Source organism: Sipha flava, unplaced genomic scaffold (genome assembly GCF_003268045.1).
Source record: "Sipha flava isolate LNK unplaced genomic scaffold, YSA_version1 49_pilon_pilon, whole genome shotgun sequence".
Lineage (NCBI taxonomy): Eukaryota > Metazoa > Arthropoda > Insecta > Hemiptera > Aphididae > Sipha > Sipha flava.
In genome coordinates, this window is record NW_020273360.1 from 975,292 (window position 1) to 993,575 (window position 18,284).

At 27.0% G+C, this 18,284-nt stretch overlaps 1 protein-coding gene across 2 annotated transcripts in view; it reads left to right on the forward strand.

Annotated features, from left to right (window-relative positions):
- The window catches only part of LOC112690266, a 28,779-nt gene extending 15,976 nt beyond the window's left edge, over positions 1-12,803 (forward strand). The window contains exons 6-13 of one of the 2 annotated variants that reach the window (XM_025564236.1): positions 8,363-8,568; positions 10,107-10,188; positions 10,608-10,718; positions 10,808-11,145; positions 11,214-11,431; positions 11,881-12,035; positions 12,096-12,183; positions 12,256-12,803. In XM_025564236.1, the coding sequence (XP_025420021.1) occupies positions 8,363-8,568; positions 10,107-10,188; positions 10,608-10,718; positions 10,808-11,145; positions 11,214-11,431; positions 11,881-12,035; positions 12,096-12,183; positions 12,256-12,718 (1,661 nt within the window). In that variant the 3' untranslated portion in view covers positions 12,719-12,803. The remainder of the gene's footprint in view (positions 1-8,362; positions 8,569-10,106; positions 10,189-10,607; positions 10,719-10,807; positions 11,146-11,213; positions 11,432-11,880; positions 12,036-12,095; positions 12,184-12,255) is intronic. The other variant, XM_025564237.1, reaches the window with a different exon arrangement.
- Positions 12,804-18,284: the final 5,481 nt, after the last annotated feature.

The window sequence follows — 18,284 nt, forward strand, 5'->3', positions numbered from 1 at the left end:
GTATTGTATTTTCGACAACATTTTCAAAAATTCCTTCAACCTAACTTTAATTGTAATCGAAACATAACAAAATCCAAAAAAATTATATTTTCTTTTTTAGTGCTATAATATATTAACATATGCACATATGTATTTAATATAAAACTTTGATCAATGTTGTATTTTTAAAACGTATTGGTAATAATTTTAATTATTCGATATATAAGTATGATTAACTTCACCTAGCCGTAGTTATTATACATCTTAAAGAAAAAATTGAATAGAATTCGTTGTAAAATACACAGATTTTGCGCTTTAGTTGTTTCGTAAGTAAAAACCACTTGCGTTTACATTTGTATCTATCCACTGCAATATTAAAATATGATTTGAACGAGTGTGTTGAACCAATGAAAACCAATGCGCGGAACTAGTTTTACTTGTAGAAGCCGTGTTTAGACGACGGTAATTTTACCTTAACATTGTGTCTCGTTCGTATTGATACTATAGTGTAGTGTTTATTTAACAGATCTTCTATTTTATTTTATTATATGACACCCATGTTCGACTGTATAAAAATTCTGTATTCAATTACACTCGTGAACGTATTAGTTCTATGTTATCCTTACAAAAGTAAGAATATAAAAATATCCTCGTGCTTGTTTACTGTAGGTAGTATTTGTATGTTCCTTGTTATTTTCAATCTCTCCTCTAAAGTAATAAATTGAGTTTATATAAAAAAACTTATTGTTTGCATATTATAAATTGTACTACTGTTATTATTATCTATTGAATATATTAAACGTATAATAAATACAAGTACAAGTGGATTCAATTATTAAGTTTTATGTATTTAAAAGATATAGAGAATACTAACAAATACTGCCTACTAATTAATATTATTGTTCTACGTCGTATGATGATTAAGTATGGACACAGTATAAATTCGTTTTCATCGTGCTCCAAATGAATATGATTATTTGTGATGTATAAGATTTCTCTATATGATCACGTGGTTGAATATCGTATGGATTCAACTCTTAGATCTGTATCAGTCGTAACAACAACAACACGTGCAGGTTAACCGTTTATTTTAAATATGTAGTGATCAATCGGAAATCCGAAACGCTATTGTGTATTGTGATATCAACGTCATATGTTGATTATAGATTCGCAAAGCTTATCAGTAGAATTAAAATAAAAAAATAAAACTATTTTAGCCATCACTGTGTGGGTGACTGGAACTGTTGCCAACGACGATTCAGCATTCGAAGGTTGGGTACTAGCGAAGCCGGCCCGTAGCGGAAATTCTCTTCGAGATGCCACCATTAGTTTTAATCGGCCGGTTTTCGTGAGAGCTTCGTATGTGTGCGTGTATAAGATGTGTGTTATAAGATCGTCATTTCAATTTGTTTTCGTGGTTCTTGTGCGAATTTTTACCTCGTTCCAATTGCGTTTTTGATTATTTAATCTGCATGGATTACATATCGGTAATGTACTATTTAAATACACATTCGTCTGAAATTTTTAAGGAACTCATTGACCTCACGAACCTGCTTCTATTATAATTTAATGTAATTTTAAACATTTACAATTTAGTATTTGGTCGTTGCTCATTAAGATTATATATTTATTATCTATAATACCTTCATATTCTTAGTTTTCATAATATTTTTTTTCCGTGACATCAACATTTTAATAATAATAAACAAATACATTTTTATTTGTTATTGAAAAAGTTGCATTTTAATTTATTTTTTATTTTTTTATTAAAACGTTGTTTGAAAATGACGAGAATTCTGTATAAAATAAAATTAATGTAAATAAGTTACACCAATCATTTTTGATTGACAATTTTAACTATCTTCTTTGAATTTTTAATTAAAAATAAATTGTCAGTTTGTATTGTTTATAGTTAAAAACAATATTATTATTATTATTAAATAAAATTAGTTATTTTGATTATTCATGTAGTTATATCATTTAAATCGTCCAACAGCATACATTCCTTTTTATCTCTGAGTATATTATATTATATTATATTACTTTTTTAATTAAAATTTATGTTCTTATTTTTTCTGTACAAAATTAGTATTAATTAAAATATATGATTTTAATTTCTTTAATTAATATCTGATGTCTTTCATCAGTACAATGCATAACACTGAACCAGGTTAGATACGTCACAAATTTCATTGAATCACCTGACCAGAGCAAGTGGCCTTTCTCTATATGCTATGCACATGCTTTCACCTACTTATTATATCTAAAAAATTTCTTGACCAAAAACCTGTACAAAAATTTACAAATCCGTCGCTTGTACAAATATTCTTAAACGTTTAAAAATTTTTGCGTTAATATTCAGATTTTTATCGTAACATGAACTATTTTATCGTTATTCTCATACCTCTAAAGCCCCAGGATGTAGGTAATTACAACGGTGTATCACGATCGTGGGTCAATGATTCCTAATGCGGTTTCAAACGTGAGTAGTTTTTTTTTTGTATTTTAGTATTCTATGCATAATTCACATATGCATTCGATGTACTTGTTTCAATCATATAATGGACTAAGAAAAAAACCAAACAAATTTACGATTTGAAAATTAATCAGTTCGCACGACATCCAACTTCATGTTCTGCGATAAATGATAGTGACGTTAAGGGAGAGGCCGGACGTGATTTGATTGAAAATATAATTTTGTTTACCGATTAGTATTACCTACAATATGGTAGGTACAATAGGCAAGTTGACTGCCCTGTTTCATGGTAATTCTAGTTCAAAATCGTTTAATCGACGACCGAGCGTATTATCAACGCCACCGCAAGTCATACTCACTGACAATGCGAATGTGCAACATTTACAAAGATGGTCGTCTTTGCGATTGCACAGACGAAAAGCTCGACAGCAGGGTAAGTACAAATTATGTTTCTTATCCCAATTCACTTTTTAGACAATGATAAATAAAACTCTTAAGAGAGTATAAGCGTGTCTACTATTTAAAAATGTTAACTAATTTTCATTTCAAATCTTATCAACTTGATTTATGAATAATTATCGGTTGTTTGTATTTGTTCAAACGTATTATCAAAAATTAAATAAATAATAATTATACAAATATACAAATATCTAAATAAATATATAATAATCACGTTTAGTATTCAAAATTGTATTTAAATATAATTGTTAGGTTGATTTTGTTTAAATATACGATACCAAAAATGTTTAAAAATATTATCAACTTGATTACATCTGTTTAACAAAATAAATTAAAACGAAAACTGTATACTAATGTTACACACCAGTTCCTCTGGCCCTTGTTAAACACTTTCTCGATTTTTCTTCCGATTTTCGTTTCGGTACATTTAATGTTAAAACGAAATTTATAACTTTTTCAGTTTTATATAAATGTGAAGTATTTTGCACACTTTTTTGTTTCAAAATTTGCGGTCTCGCCAAAGTGAGATTAAACAAATAGGCCTAAAATTAAATCTGTTTTTAGTGGGATTGATGCCAGGCAGTATGGGCCGGCAATTAATAATTGGACTCTTTCGTTTGAATCATGAAATGGGCTAATCGGCAGACCGTATCAATATAGATTGTTGCTAAAAATACATTTTTGCAATATTTGTATAAATTATACGTTACATTTAATATTATTAACATTTTATTATAATGAAATTTCTTTTCTAATTTGATTTATGACGAATGACTTATTACAATTATATGGTTCCTAAATATTATTTTTTGGCTACGGAACATGTTACTAAAAATATACCAACAATTAAATTTAATAAAAAATCATGTCTGGTGTATTCTCAAATAGAAGATACATTAGGTTGGTGTAACAATAATTGTTATTTGTTATTAGTTACTTATTTCTAGAAAATTTCTTATAAAGAAATTAATAATAGTTTATATTTTCATACATACATACATACATATAAATAAATAAAATTGCTTACGACACTATAACATCGGTGTATTTTTCATCTGATTTTCAATGTTTTCAGTACTTTAAATAACAAAATGTATTTTGCAAACTTGATTGTTAAAATAACTAGTATAAATATATATGTATGGCCTTCATACCTATTTAATAAAATCATAATTGTAAATAATTTTGTTTTTAAACCCTCTATAATATTATTTAAAATAATGTTTAATTATATCAATTAAAATTTAAGATACAAATACTATTTTAAATTTGCTTCAAATAGTTAATATAATTTATGTTTCTATCAATCCTATATCAGTAAAAGCTAATTTTAATTATCAATTTATATTGAACGTGTTCATACTTTATTTTAATAGATCTTTTGATGATAATGAGTCAAACACTAATTATCATGTATATATCCAACGCATGTTTTTTATATCAAAATGGATTAAATACATATAGAGTTGAAATAGAAGAGCTCTATAATTGTATACGTAAAAAAGGAAAAATAATTTTTTTTTCGTCCTCAGTCGTATTTTTTAAGTTTTATTTATATTTTTTTACAGTGTGCATCTGCGTAAATAACTCTGTATATGAATCGGAATAATGTAATTATACTGTTTCATTGTATAGTAGAAAATTATCAGATCATATTTCAATGACAATAGTAAAGTTATCCAAAAAATGGTATTGATAAATTACAATAATAGTGCATATTGTTTATATTTCGAAATGGTAAACATGTTCATTTGAAGTCAACCGATAACTTATTTTCATTCTTGCTATTCACTTAATTAAGAACGAATAACAATTATTTCGTATAAAATATCTTAGTTTATAGCTGTTGTATGTGTTCCCGTAAAATGGTGTACAGTTTTTTCTGCTTGTAACTTAAGACATTGGTATGAAAAATTTAACCAAACAAAGAATATTCGTTGTATGCACTGCGTGTCATTCTATAAGTCGTTATGGCACTTATATTACTTTATATTCTGGAATACTTAAAGACCATGCGATCAGTCACCGCAACTAAGTGTCTATAAATTTACCGACAATTCATCCGTTATGTGATCCCCGCCGTTATCCTGCTCCCTTAATAGGAATGGTACTTTTCTAGTCATACAATAACGTTTGTTGATATATTTGTAATGATGTGCGGTGGTTCGATGCCCTACGCGCAAGCCTCGACTACCGGATCGAACGTATAGCAATAAGCGCTGGTGGTATTTCTGGTCTGTTCAGTGGCACTCGACTTCGAGATGCACTTAATAAATATGATGTGTCTAACAATAAAACAAATTCGTGGCGTTTCGGAAGAAAATAAAAAGCTCTTAAGACTCTTAATGTAGCAATTCAAAAACAAATTTAATAAGCTCCATATCCTCTTCTGGAAGTGTATTTTGGATGCACCGGTTAACTCAACGTGTTTGGCCTGTGGCCAGTAGTTGACATATTTAAAAATAGGAGTATTTGTTCGGTTATAACCACCTTTAGTCTACTACCTACAAAGATAACCGACTACTCCAGTGATGATATTGTTTAATAATTCACATAAACTCATTTATTTTTATTCAACCTTTAACAATGTTCTATAAGAAATAATATTACCTATGATTTGTTAAGTTTTTCGCCTAATATGAAACCATGATGAATTTTGTAAACTTACATTATTTGAACTCATAAAATAAATTATCACCTTTTTACTCAAATATCTTCTGTTTTTGTGTTTAATATTTTCTTAATATTTTCATCATTTATAATATTTTTTTAATATTTTCAAATATATTTCGAATTTTAAATCATTTCAACTTTTAAATTTGTGTATACAATTTAGGTCATATGAAATAAATTATACATCAAACCTTGAAGTATGCATGTAAATCAGACTCCCTAAGTTAAAGGTTAACCTCTATAAATTTAGCAATCAGCACGTTAATTATTCGTATTATAATTGGGATGTATGAGTTGATATATATGTTGTATATGTTGAAATCAAATAAAGTAAACGATCGTATTTTATATTTATTACATAAATATTTTAGGTAAATAAAGTCGTAATACTTTAAATAAAGACAATAAATAATATATTTTCCATGATTTGTTTCATTTGTTTTTTTTTTATATATTTGTTTTATATTTACATTTACATCATCTGATTAATCAATTTAATTTTCCTTCTTGTCTTATTATATTATACATTTTCTTTATTAAATATTAACTTTTTATTTTATTTTTATTTTTCATCGACTATTTTTATTTTTACTTTTTGATATTGGTTTAAATTATGTTTTCATTATAATAAATCTATGGCAAATATTCTAATAATCAGGGCTCGGAAGTTCTAGCAAATGCATATTTTTTTTTTGTTCATCTTAGAACATCCAAAGTAAGATACAAATATGTTTCTCACTACTCGGATATCATACATAAAATTTAATTTTGCTATTTTTTGCATGTTTACGGGTTTTATTGCTATTTTGCTAATTTAGGGTTTATAGTGCTATTTTCGGGTATATTTTCACATAATATAGGAAATAATCACATTTTGTTGATAATAATTGTATTTACTTGGTTATGTTTTTAAAAAATATTTTAATTATTAGAAATAAATAGATCTCATCAAATATTGTTTTATGTTTTCATCGATAGTTTGATGTATTAATAGTTTGTTATTCCCTTATTATATCATTGTATTAGATTATCAAACATTTTAATAGTCTAGGATAATTTCCTAGGTAAATATATAAAATAATTTAATAATAAGTAGGTATATTTTTACAAATATATTTAAGTAATTTAACATTTTTTTTTTAACAGTTTATTATATTATTAAATGCATATACTTTGATTTTTCGTGCTATTTATAGCGTATATTTTAGAGTTTCTGAGTGCATATTTAAGAGCTAAAAAGTAACATTTTTAAAGCTACAACTTCCGAGCCCTGCTAATAATAATATTTGTAATGTTATGTTAAAATGTGGTTTTTATATTTAAATTGCATTCATTTTACTTAGGTCTTATGGTTATATACTTTATAAGATCTAATAAATTTGTTTTTGATGGACTGTTTCCATTTGTATGGTATTGCTTACATATATTTTTACAACTTAATTTTTCACTCTTAGTTTTACTTGTTGTATTCATAAGTATGTTTACAATTTCTCAAATAAAATCTTTTTGATTATTAAACAAGTATTATATCAAAGTATCAAATAAATTAAATGTAATGTATATTTGTAACTTGAGTACTTACCTACCAATATATATATATATATATATATATGTATAAGTTTGGCAAGCTTGTATTAAATTATTAATGATTCGTTGGTATTATTGTTAACTTTGGGCATTATTTGTTTTTCCTAACTAGATTCATTATTTTTGAATTTCTTAAAACTGCTTGTTTTATACCGTTCTTGGTTGTTTATGCCTATCAATTTTAATTTAAATAATAAATAGCATCTATAACTTACTTATGTCCATAATGCAATTAATACTATCAATAGTCGTATTTACGTTAGATATTCCGTGTTCAAAGGTTTAGTAGGATTGCATTATTCATTACACAATTCGAATAAGAATGCAAAATGTTTTATAGTTAATTACTTATATCAGTCTAAAATTGAAGTGTAGGAAAGTGTTTGATTATTGTCGTTAATATTATTTATTACCGCTTGTTATTGTATTATAATGTACTATTGCCTAATGCTGCTAGGGTATTAAAAAAACCAAAATTACCTGTAATTATCAATAAATTTGGATCTTATAATACTGTATACCGTATTTAAAAGGCTATAATTTACGAAATATATAATGCTAAAGTTTTTCCATTGATGGTTCTAGATATTGATTATGATATATTACAAAAAATCTTATGTATTTTCATTATCTTCAGTACTCGATGATCATTAGTTATTCAATGCATTAATTAATAAAATATCTACTCATAAATTCACTCCTCTATTTACAAATACATAATCGCACTTAAGCTTAGTTTATTAATTGTATACATATGATATTTTTATGATGGTATAGTTTTTGTGGTAATTTATTGTTTTTATTTATAAATTCACTAAATAATTAGTAAATTACAATGGGCATGTATGAAATAAACCATAAACATACGTCAATAAAACAGATAAATTGATGACGTAAAAATAAAATAAGCATAGCTAATTTGTAGTTATTATTTATTTTTTAAATCTTAGTTTATGCAATTATAATGAATATAAAATTATATATTTTATAGTATATAATTACTTTTTTAAATAAAAAAAAGTAATAGTAAATAAATGTTTGCATTTTACGCATAAAAATATCCTGTGATTGTAGCTCGCATCGTCATCAAATTTTGTGTTATCCGTCGTAAACCGAACAGTGGTCTATTGAATTCTCGAAGCCAAATCTTCGACAGCATACTTAAAGTGTGATACTTATCTGTTACAGATCATAATCTAGTAACGAAACCTGATGGGAAAACACAAGGCCCACAAGCCGGTAAGACGACAGCGACTACATCAAAAGTCATCAAAACTATCAAAAAAGATGATGTGGTCGACCGGGAAACGTTACAATTGGTCGAAACCCAACTGCACCACGTCACCAAGGGCTTCGACGCGGTGTCCGTGCTCTTCCAGTATCTCGTTGACGACGTGAGCTCAATAATAATTACGTTATCCTTGTAATCTATATGATTACAGGTTGTATTGGTTATAGTTGTTGTTGTTGTTGAGCGATTCGCACCCCCTCTCCTCTCATCATTTCTCTGACCTGACTCCGGACCATAATAATATCATACTTACAGTTGCTTCCTAATGACTATTCGTAAATACCTCGCGTACTGTGTAATATGCATTCCGAGTGAGAGAATAAGTTGTTTTCTTGTTTGAAAAATTTTTTTTTTTCATTATGTTACCGACCAAAACCTAGAAAAACCAGTCGCGTTCACAAAGTCAACTGGGGCGAGTTATGTATAAGTTCCCTAGCAATTCAATATTTATTGTACATTATACGGTTTTTTCTTTATTTAAAACTGATTAATAGTGAAAACTGCCTTCCACTTCCACCGTCACTAAACTAAATTATTGCGATCAAACTTCGATGACGGTGCTCATCCATTTGGGTAAAATGCATTTCAGTTGTCTCTTGTGCTAAAATAATATTGCTACAAATATTACATGAATTAATTTTATTTGTCATAGTCGTTTAATAGTAGCAACAACAATACCATTTTGAAACCATTATTTTGATTAGTACTCTTAATTAATACTCCTTTGCGGAATTTTAGTCGTTTGATGTAAAAATATATTTATAAATGTTATAAAAAAAAAAAACACAAAAATATTAACAATGTTTTGAAAAAAATATTGTTCTTACATTTTTTAATCTGTTATTACAATCTAAAGTACTTATTATAATTTCCATTCGTTTTCGCGGTAAATAGAGAAAACACTTCGTGTTTCACTTTTGTAATAGTTTGGTACGCTATTAACGATTAAACATCCGTGTTAAATTTATGGAACCAATTCAATGAAGAAAAATATATTTTTATGTGATGCCGCGTACAAAATTATTTCTAAATAACCCTTTTTTTACATGATTATTTTTTTAATCTCATTATTCTGAGATACACATACGACATAAGGATAAGAAAGCGACAAGTATACACACATCGTAAATCGTTTGTATGTGTAGTCTGACACGACTTCCGGGAACTATTTTAAATTTTCATACCATAAACAATAACCTAAGCGTGATGAGTAACGAGTGGGAGCGTGTAGTTACTTTTTCGAATGTCTCATAGTCAATGGGATCGTTCATCAAGGAGGAAGGACAATCGTTTACTGCTACATACTGATACTATTCGTGATTTCTAATTATAATTAAACATCTGTTGTGACTATTGAGTGGACCTGTACTGTTATACCTACTATTAATGTCAAACGAGTGCACATCAAATGACTGTTTAATTGACTCTTAACATACAAATCGTTTTATTTCCATTATTTCATTACCGGTGATATTCATCTATTTAGTTTTTATTCATTATTTACAATATTTTTCTACTGGATTTTCAGTCAAACATAAATATGTTAAGTTTTTTTGCATATAGTCTTTATATAGTAATTGTTTTCATGATAATTTATCATCATTAATGATATTACAATAATTTTGATTTTTTTTTTTTCAGATGGATGCTCTGTCTACTACTAGGCTAAAAGAACAATTGGACGCCAACCACCATAACTTGCTATCAACTAAATGTTCACTGGGTACGTAATTTTATTATGTTATATTATATTAATCTAGAATTAAAATTTTGTAGCTTTATAAAACTTTAAAAAAAATGCTTGAAAATTAAAGCCAAACAATACTAAACATTTTTAAAATATTTAGAATATATAAATTATAAAATAAATAAATAATCAACTTAAAAAGTAAAAAAAGAAGCATTTAAAAAAAAATTATCAACTATAGAAATGTAAACTATTTTATTTTACAAAGTATAAATCATGTATAACTAACATAGCCTTGTTTTTTGACAATAATATTTTTTAATATTTAATTTTGTTATAACCCATTTTTATTCAAACAATCAATGTATATAATACAACACACATGTCAATTATTAATTTTGAATAGTTTATATGTACTTAACAATTTTACAATACAAATTAAATAATTGTTTTAGATGAATCTCAAGCAAAATGTATTCAATATCAAGAAGAAATTAATCAACTTAGAAAGGAAATTGATAAATATCATATTGATTTAGAAATAAAAGAAAAACTTGTTAATGAAAGTATGTATTATTTCTGTTAGTATATTAAATATAAACTAATAGCTACATTTGTAGTACGTCATATAATAATATATATTTATTTGATTAAGTTACTTCCCTGAAAGAAACTGAAATATACGGATTAGAAAAAAAATTGGAGGAACAAGCTAATAGCTTGAAACAACAGTTTAATGATGAACTCAACAAACATAAAAATGAATCTGAAGAGGAAAAAATGAAACTAATACTTTCTCATGACCAAAAAATAGTTGAGTTACAACAAATTAACAAACTTGAAGTTTCTCATATCCAAAAATTAGCTACTGAAAAAGAGATTGAACTCGCACAAAAAATTTTAGTATTGGAAAATGAACACAATCTATTAATGTCTGAAAGAGATATATTGAAAGAAGAAAATCAACGGTTGGTTGAGGATAAAAAATTGCAGGTATTTTACTTTAATATTTTATTCTTGTTCATTACAAACTTTCTTACTAACTAATATTTTTTCTTCAGAATACAAGTCTAGGTTACCAAAAACTTTTTAATGAAGCAGAATCATTGAGAACTGTGTTAGAATTGAAGAGTTCTGAAATGCAAGATCTTCGTAAACAAAATGAAAGACTACAGAGAGAAGTAGAAGATTTACCAGCAATTGTGCAAAGATTAGAAGCAGCTCAATCTCGAGTAGAAGATTTAAATGTGCAACTGCAAAGAAAATCAGAAATTGAAATGTATGGATGTTTTTTATTAGTTTTATAAAATTATTCAAATATTATTTTGGCTTTTGAGTATATTAAATATTATAAAAGTTTATAGCATTTAATATACTTTCCTCCAACCCTAGATATATTATTTGTTTTTTTATTAGTAATAATAATTCATTAGATTTATTTTTGTACTATTTTTGAGGAATGAGTAAACTATAAGCAGAGCTCATAACTTATACTCTTAAAAAAATTGTTTTAAGCTCAATAATATGCTCTTAAAAATATTCATATAAGCGCTTAAATATGCACTAAAAATACAAAAATATGCAAAATAAATATAACATGAAAAATAAACAATTTTTATTTATTATTAAAAAAAGAAATTTCAACTTTTATTATTAAAATTCTAATTGCTTCGCTATATGATACAAATAAATATATAATAAGTAATTTTTTTTTTTAAATGTTTACAGGCAACTTAGCCAAGAAAAAGATAAAATGGCTAGAGAAATTGATTTAGAAAAAGAAAAAAAGAAACGGTTATCTTGTCATAATGAAGAACTACAGTGGAAGCTAAAAAAGAGTACAGAAGTAGCCAATCATTTAGCTGTATCTACAAAAAGATTGAGTAATATTTTTTAAATGTTAAGAGAAATAATAATTTATTATATATATTTTAATTTTATAGGCCAAACTCCACAAGACCTAGCAGCCATGAAAGAAGCTCAAAACAATTATCAAAAACTTTGCAGAGAAAGTTCAAATTCTGAAAATAGGTATTTACTTTTCATTATAAAAAAAAAAAAAAAAAAAATTTGCATATCAGATAATTATAATACTAATTGCAGTGGTGATGAAGATACTATGACTAGTCAGTTGGAAATAGATTTGGAAGGGCCAGCAAGGATACTTGGTGTCATGAAGAAAAATGATTCACTCTCATATGTTTTTGAGGTTGAAGAAGAACCATCAGAGATAGCAACACGGTTAGTACGCCGCGCTAGTAGTCTGCGTTCTGTTGGGAAATCTCGTACACGCACTCGTGATTCAATTGGTGAAAAGCGTTCTAGAGCCAGTTCTCAATCTAGTTCTACAAAATCGGTTGAATTGGAATCCGCCCTTACTAGAAATTTGGATGAATTGTTTGTTCCAAACCCTGAAGATCGGTATTTAAGTGATTGTTTTACATGCAGTTCGGATTCATCAAACTCTTCACCAGAACACATGATTTATGATCAAAATCGTACTGCGTCTTACATAGTGACTCAACAGACTGGTAAAAAGACTAAAAGTGATGGGCTAGCCATTTAAAATCTATGCACAATAAATATTTTTCAGACTCCTTTTAATAGATTGTGCCAAAAATTGTATAATTATATATTAAATGTAAATCAAAATATCTTATTTTTATTGCTAATATTTTGAATTTTTTGTTTTATTATGATTAATTTTATTTTATTTTTTAAAAGTGTTTTTTTCTTTAGTAACTTTTAAGACTGAATTCTTTAAAAAAAAATTTACCGCAAGTCTTTGAAAAAAATGTATTTAAAAATTTGTTATGGATAATTCTTTTTTGGTTAACGTATCCCCTATACAATGCAAGTTTTTTTTAAATTTTAACCAATTTTAACCATTATATTACATTTTAAACAACTAGTATACTATTAAGTTTCGATAAAAAAAGTTCACATTTATATTTTATTGAAATTTCTGCCCTCTATGACTACATTTGAACACTAAATGTTTTTTGTTAATTTTCATTTTTTTTTTTTCATTTATTTAAAGTCGCTTGACATTTTATGTTTTATTATTTTAAGTTGAACTTATCTGACAAATAAAGTCTGATGCAATATGTGTCAAATGTAATTTAGGTACTTATGTGAAATTTATTTTGTTAAAATACTTTTCCTAATATTTCAAAATTTTTTGGAAAAAATGTATGCATTTATTTACACTGTTAATAAATTTATTTTTATTTCCTTAAATATCTTCTACTGTCCTTTTTTCTATCCTATGTATGTCTCTTAATATAAATACCATTACTTTTTCTTCTATACTTTTTATGTTAATTTTATACTTTTTATTTTAATATTTATTAATTATATGTAGATACCTGTAAAACTTGTCCAAAGAGCTTAGACAGTATTGTTTTCAAAAATTGTCATTTTGAAGTGTTTTGATTTTTTTTTTTTTAATAAGTTTTTAGTATTTGTGATATGTATGAATATATTATATTTATATATTGTATATAAAATGTTTTGTTTGATTACTATTATTATAATGTTTGTTTGATTTTTAAAAATTTTGTTATAAATGTTTATGCCTATAAATCGGGTACATACTTTTAGTGTATTTTAAATATTTATACGTCCTATTGAATGTTTATTAATAATGTATTACAATGATGAAGAATCTATCTAGTAAGCCGACTATTGTAATTGTAATTATAAAATAGTTTGTTCGTCTTAATATATAATAATTTACTATGTAGTTATCATATATGTGATATCCATTTGTAATATTACACAATTGTATTATAAGTTAAATATATGCAGCAACTCGCTGTTTAAAAATGTTTACTACGTATAAAATTGAATGTTTTGTCCAGTAAAAATATTGTAATACTGTTATTTGATTAGTGGTTAAACATAATTTGATGTAGTTTTCTCTTTTTTTGCTATTTTTAAAAATTTTAAAATGTATGTTGTGTATGATAAACCAATGAGATGAGTATAATAAAAATTAAACTGAAATATATTTTTCATTAAATTTTACTTACAATATTACTTTTAATGTGCAAAACAAGTTAGATTGTTCTAGAAACAGTAAGGTCATAGTTTTTTATTTTTAATCATAAATTATTTGTATAGTCATTAGCTAATTTTTAAATGAGGTCTATAATGTCATAACCAGGGCTCCGGACTTATAGCACTTAAAATCATTAAAATAGGCACTTAAAAACATCATTGTAAGCACTAAAATAAGTATTTAAAAAACTTTAAATTAAGCAAAAATATTTATTAAAAAAAAAAACTATAAAATTCTATCTAAAAAATCAAACAAAATAAAAATAAATCTTCACTTTCAAGACTAAGGATTTTATGGATTTTCTAAGAGATTCAAATTTATAAACTTAAAATAATTCTAAAGGTTGTTCATTGTTTTCATTAATTTGTATTGTACTGGTTGGTGAAATTATAATACTTCAAGCAACAGTTTGATTTTGCTATTTAAAGTTTGAATACTGATAAAAAGTAGGAAATTTATTTCAATTGTTAAAAAAGTCAAGTATACTTGATCATGGTTTTGTGTTTAATACCTACCATTGATTAAATATTTCTACTAATACTTGTAATAAATAAATGTTACCGCAAATCAAATATTGAATTTCCTAAGTAATTATTTTAATAAATGACAAATATGATTTGTACATTTAAAAATGGACGTTTAGAATTTGATACGCCGGTGCTCGTAATAATACGACGTTGGCACGTGCAACTCGTAACATTTTGCTGCACCGTACTCCTTAAAAACGGTCTCCGGCAATGGCGGTAACGGTTTTCAAATGGGTCGGGCAACCAATGCTGGTCAAACTTTTGGTTCTCTTTGTATTCGTAGAATCTGTAAATACCCATGACAATCAATGGCGCCCATATGGGGGGGGTGAAAGGGAGGGACATGTCCCCCTCTGGAAAATGTCCAAAACTTTGGAAAATTTTTTACTATGATCAGAAAATATTTATTTAAATATAATTTAAAAATTTAATTTAATATATGAAAATCTATAATTTGTTAATGAAAAATCTATTTATTTAGTTTGGAAAATAGGTTATCAGCTATAAATAACAATACGCTTTTTCTTTTCTATTCCATGGATAATTATCAATTCTTAAAATATTGTGTATTTCTTGAAATACGGTATGTATAAGTATGTATGTACACAACCATATTATTTATATAATATTTGTAAATTAATATTTTAATAAATATAACTAATGTTTGAAGTGTCCAATTTATATTATTAATTAAATTAAAATGCCAATAAATTACTTTTATGGTAAATTGGTTAAATAATTATTATTTTATAGTCTTTCAGTTTGATATATATAATGTAAGATTGTAAACCCCTTCCTATATTGTGGGTCATTCCTATTACATAAAATGTTGTTGCCTCATTTGAGAATTTTCAAATGGGTGCCCTTGATCCAATGGCGTATTTGAGAGTGGGGTGATGGGGGAAATCCCCCCCCCCCCCCCCCCCGAAAATTTTTAGACCAAAACAATTTTTATATAAGTAATGGGTATTTTATTAAGAAATAAAAACTATGATTTATTTTATAGTATTACTACATTTGAAAACGTTTCAAATTTTACATTAATTTAAAAAACGCAAAACGCTAAATTTTTCATAGCGTTTCATTTGTCAATAACGGTAAACGGAAATTTTTTTAAACGTTTAAATTTGTATAACGTTTAAACGCTTAAATTGTATAACGTTTAAATTATTTATAGCGTTAAACACTCAATTGCTTATAACGTTTATATGTCCCATAATGATAAATAATATGTATTATTTTGATTGAAGACCCAGTCCATACTTAGTGAAAAATTAGATAAAACACAAGCGAAATTTTCAAAACACAGATAGGTGTAAAAAAAGAACTACACAAAAAACTATTCTAAGTGGATCCGGAATTAGATTAAAAAAAAAAAAACCACAAATATTAAGGATTCACCTGATATAAGTATTACTAAAATTTTACTTGTAAATTTTGAGTCTGAATTAAAGAAAAAATTTGAGTCCCCCCCCCCTAAGTGTAAGTCTAAAACGCCCCTGCTTTGATCACGATGTTGATCTACATCGCGGTACCCACTACAACGAACGATTAATAAATACGTCCAGTTAATTGTAATACTACGGTATCGTTGAACTTTTGTCCGCTAGAGCGCACGGGAATATTCCATTATAACAATGTTATTACACCGTAAAAAAGTGCATTCAAATATTTCTCACAATAAGTCTCACAATTGACTTTAGAAAGGTGTTTATGGCAAAGTGTAATTCTTTACGGCTTCGCAGCCCGGTTTCCATGACCCGCGGGCAAAGAAAAATTGTGTGCTCCGCAGTGTCCTCTAGTCAGGGCCGGACTGGCCCACTGTGCTACTGTGCTACAGCACAGTAGGCTGCGGCCGTGAAACAAATCTTTACTGAGTTTAAAGAATAGTGAACAGATTATCTGTTTATAGAGTACCTTGGTACCTAATTATATTTTTTAAATGAGCTCAAGGTACTATTGTAGAAAATCCTAAATAATTATTATAAATTATATTATACTGAAATATAGTTTGGATCAGCTTTTTGGCAGTAGTAAATTTAGTATTTACCGTGCTTAATGCATATTATATATTATGTATATTGTACATGTTTATACACGTGTGTTATTATTATTAATGTTATTACAGACGACAAAATAAATAAATTAAAAACTAAGCCCGTGACGGACCGTATGACTGTAATATTATTATTATTATTATATCCTGTGGTATTGTTCTATCGTGGTAATCGTTTTTGACTTTTGCTTATCAAAATAATACGTTGTCTGATTTTTTCTTTGGCGGGCGCGAGAATAAAGTAAATTGTATGTTTTTTTGTTAAAAAAAAAATATTTTTAATTATTAATTCGAAATAAAATAAAGTAATTCACAAAAAATATTATTGTATTTTTATTAAACTCCACTATTGTGAATTATTTTAAAGCGTATACTTTATAGTACAAAGAAAATTTATTTTGTATAGTTACATTGGACATAGATTATGGATAACATCACATAACTAATCATGTTTGTTGAATATAAAAGTTATAAAAAACTGCCCCCCTCTAACCTCTTTAAATCCTATCAATTATCAATTTAGTGGGACAAACACACTTAAAAATTCCCGAAATAACACATTGTGGGCCACTAGTTTACCTAGAATGATAGACTGGTACCCTCCCAGTCCAGGCCTGTCTCCAGTACTCGTAAATATACACATATACTGTCTTCGATACTTGTCATCCTACTTAAATAACTCCGGAAACAATCATGTCCAGGAAGTTCCTTAGGGTCAAATGGAAAGTCAGCGGCACGAATCATTTCCATTTTATCAACGATAAATACTAAGCACATAAAAACGATGCACAACTGTCAACAATTTCCAAAATCAACGCATTAACTTACTACGCAGGATCTTACAACAATAACATTTCAAGGTGACTCACATTTTGTTCTCGTCGTAGTGCCCATTAAACTGTTATTTTTAATTTGCTTACATGCGTAAAGGTACATGTTGAAGTTATAATTTCCATCGTAGAATTCCGTATTTTGAATCGTTAAAGTTGGAAATGTAATGCTGATTAAAATCCTCAAACGAAAATATAAATGTAATTCAGTTACCCTAATTTTTTTTCACATAACAATTAAAATTACTGTTTATAGGTATCACGCTTGGACATAATGTTTTACGGTCTATAGCGAAATCCGCATTACTATTAACTGCAGTAACCCTAACGTGCCATTATTTTAATTAAAATTTGTGGTCGAAGACCGCATTGACGTAATTTTCGTATAAAATTTAAACGAGCACAATTGTTTAAACACTACGCCTATTTCCGGAATACAATATACGCAGTATGGAACAAGGTAACATCCCCGAATCGTTCTATCGTACACGAGTTTCCGAAGAACGAAAGATAATCAAGTCGATATTTACTCCGAAATATCGATTCGGGCGTAATAATATCGAAGTGACGATTTTAATAAACGTAGGTTTGTTTTGATTTAACTATTTTCAAAAATAGCGTTGCAGCATTATCAACCGTGATGGGGTATACGAGTA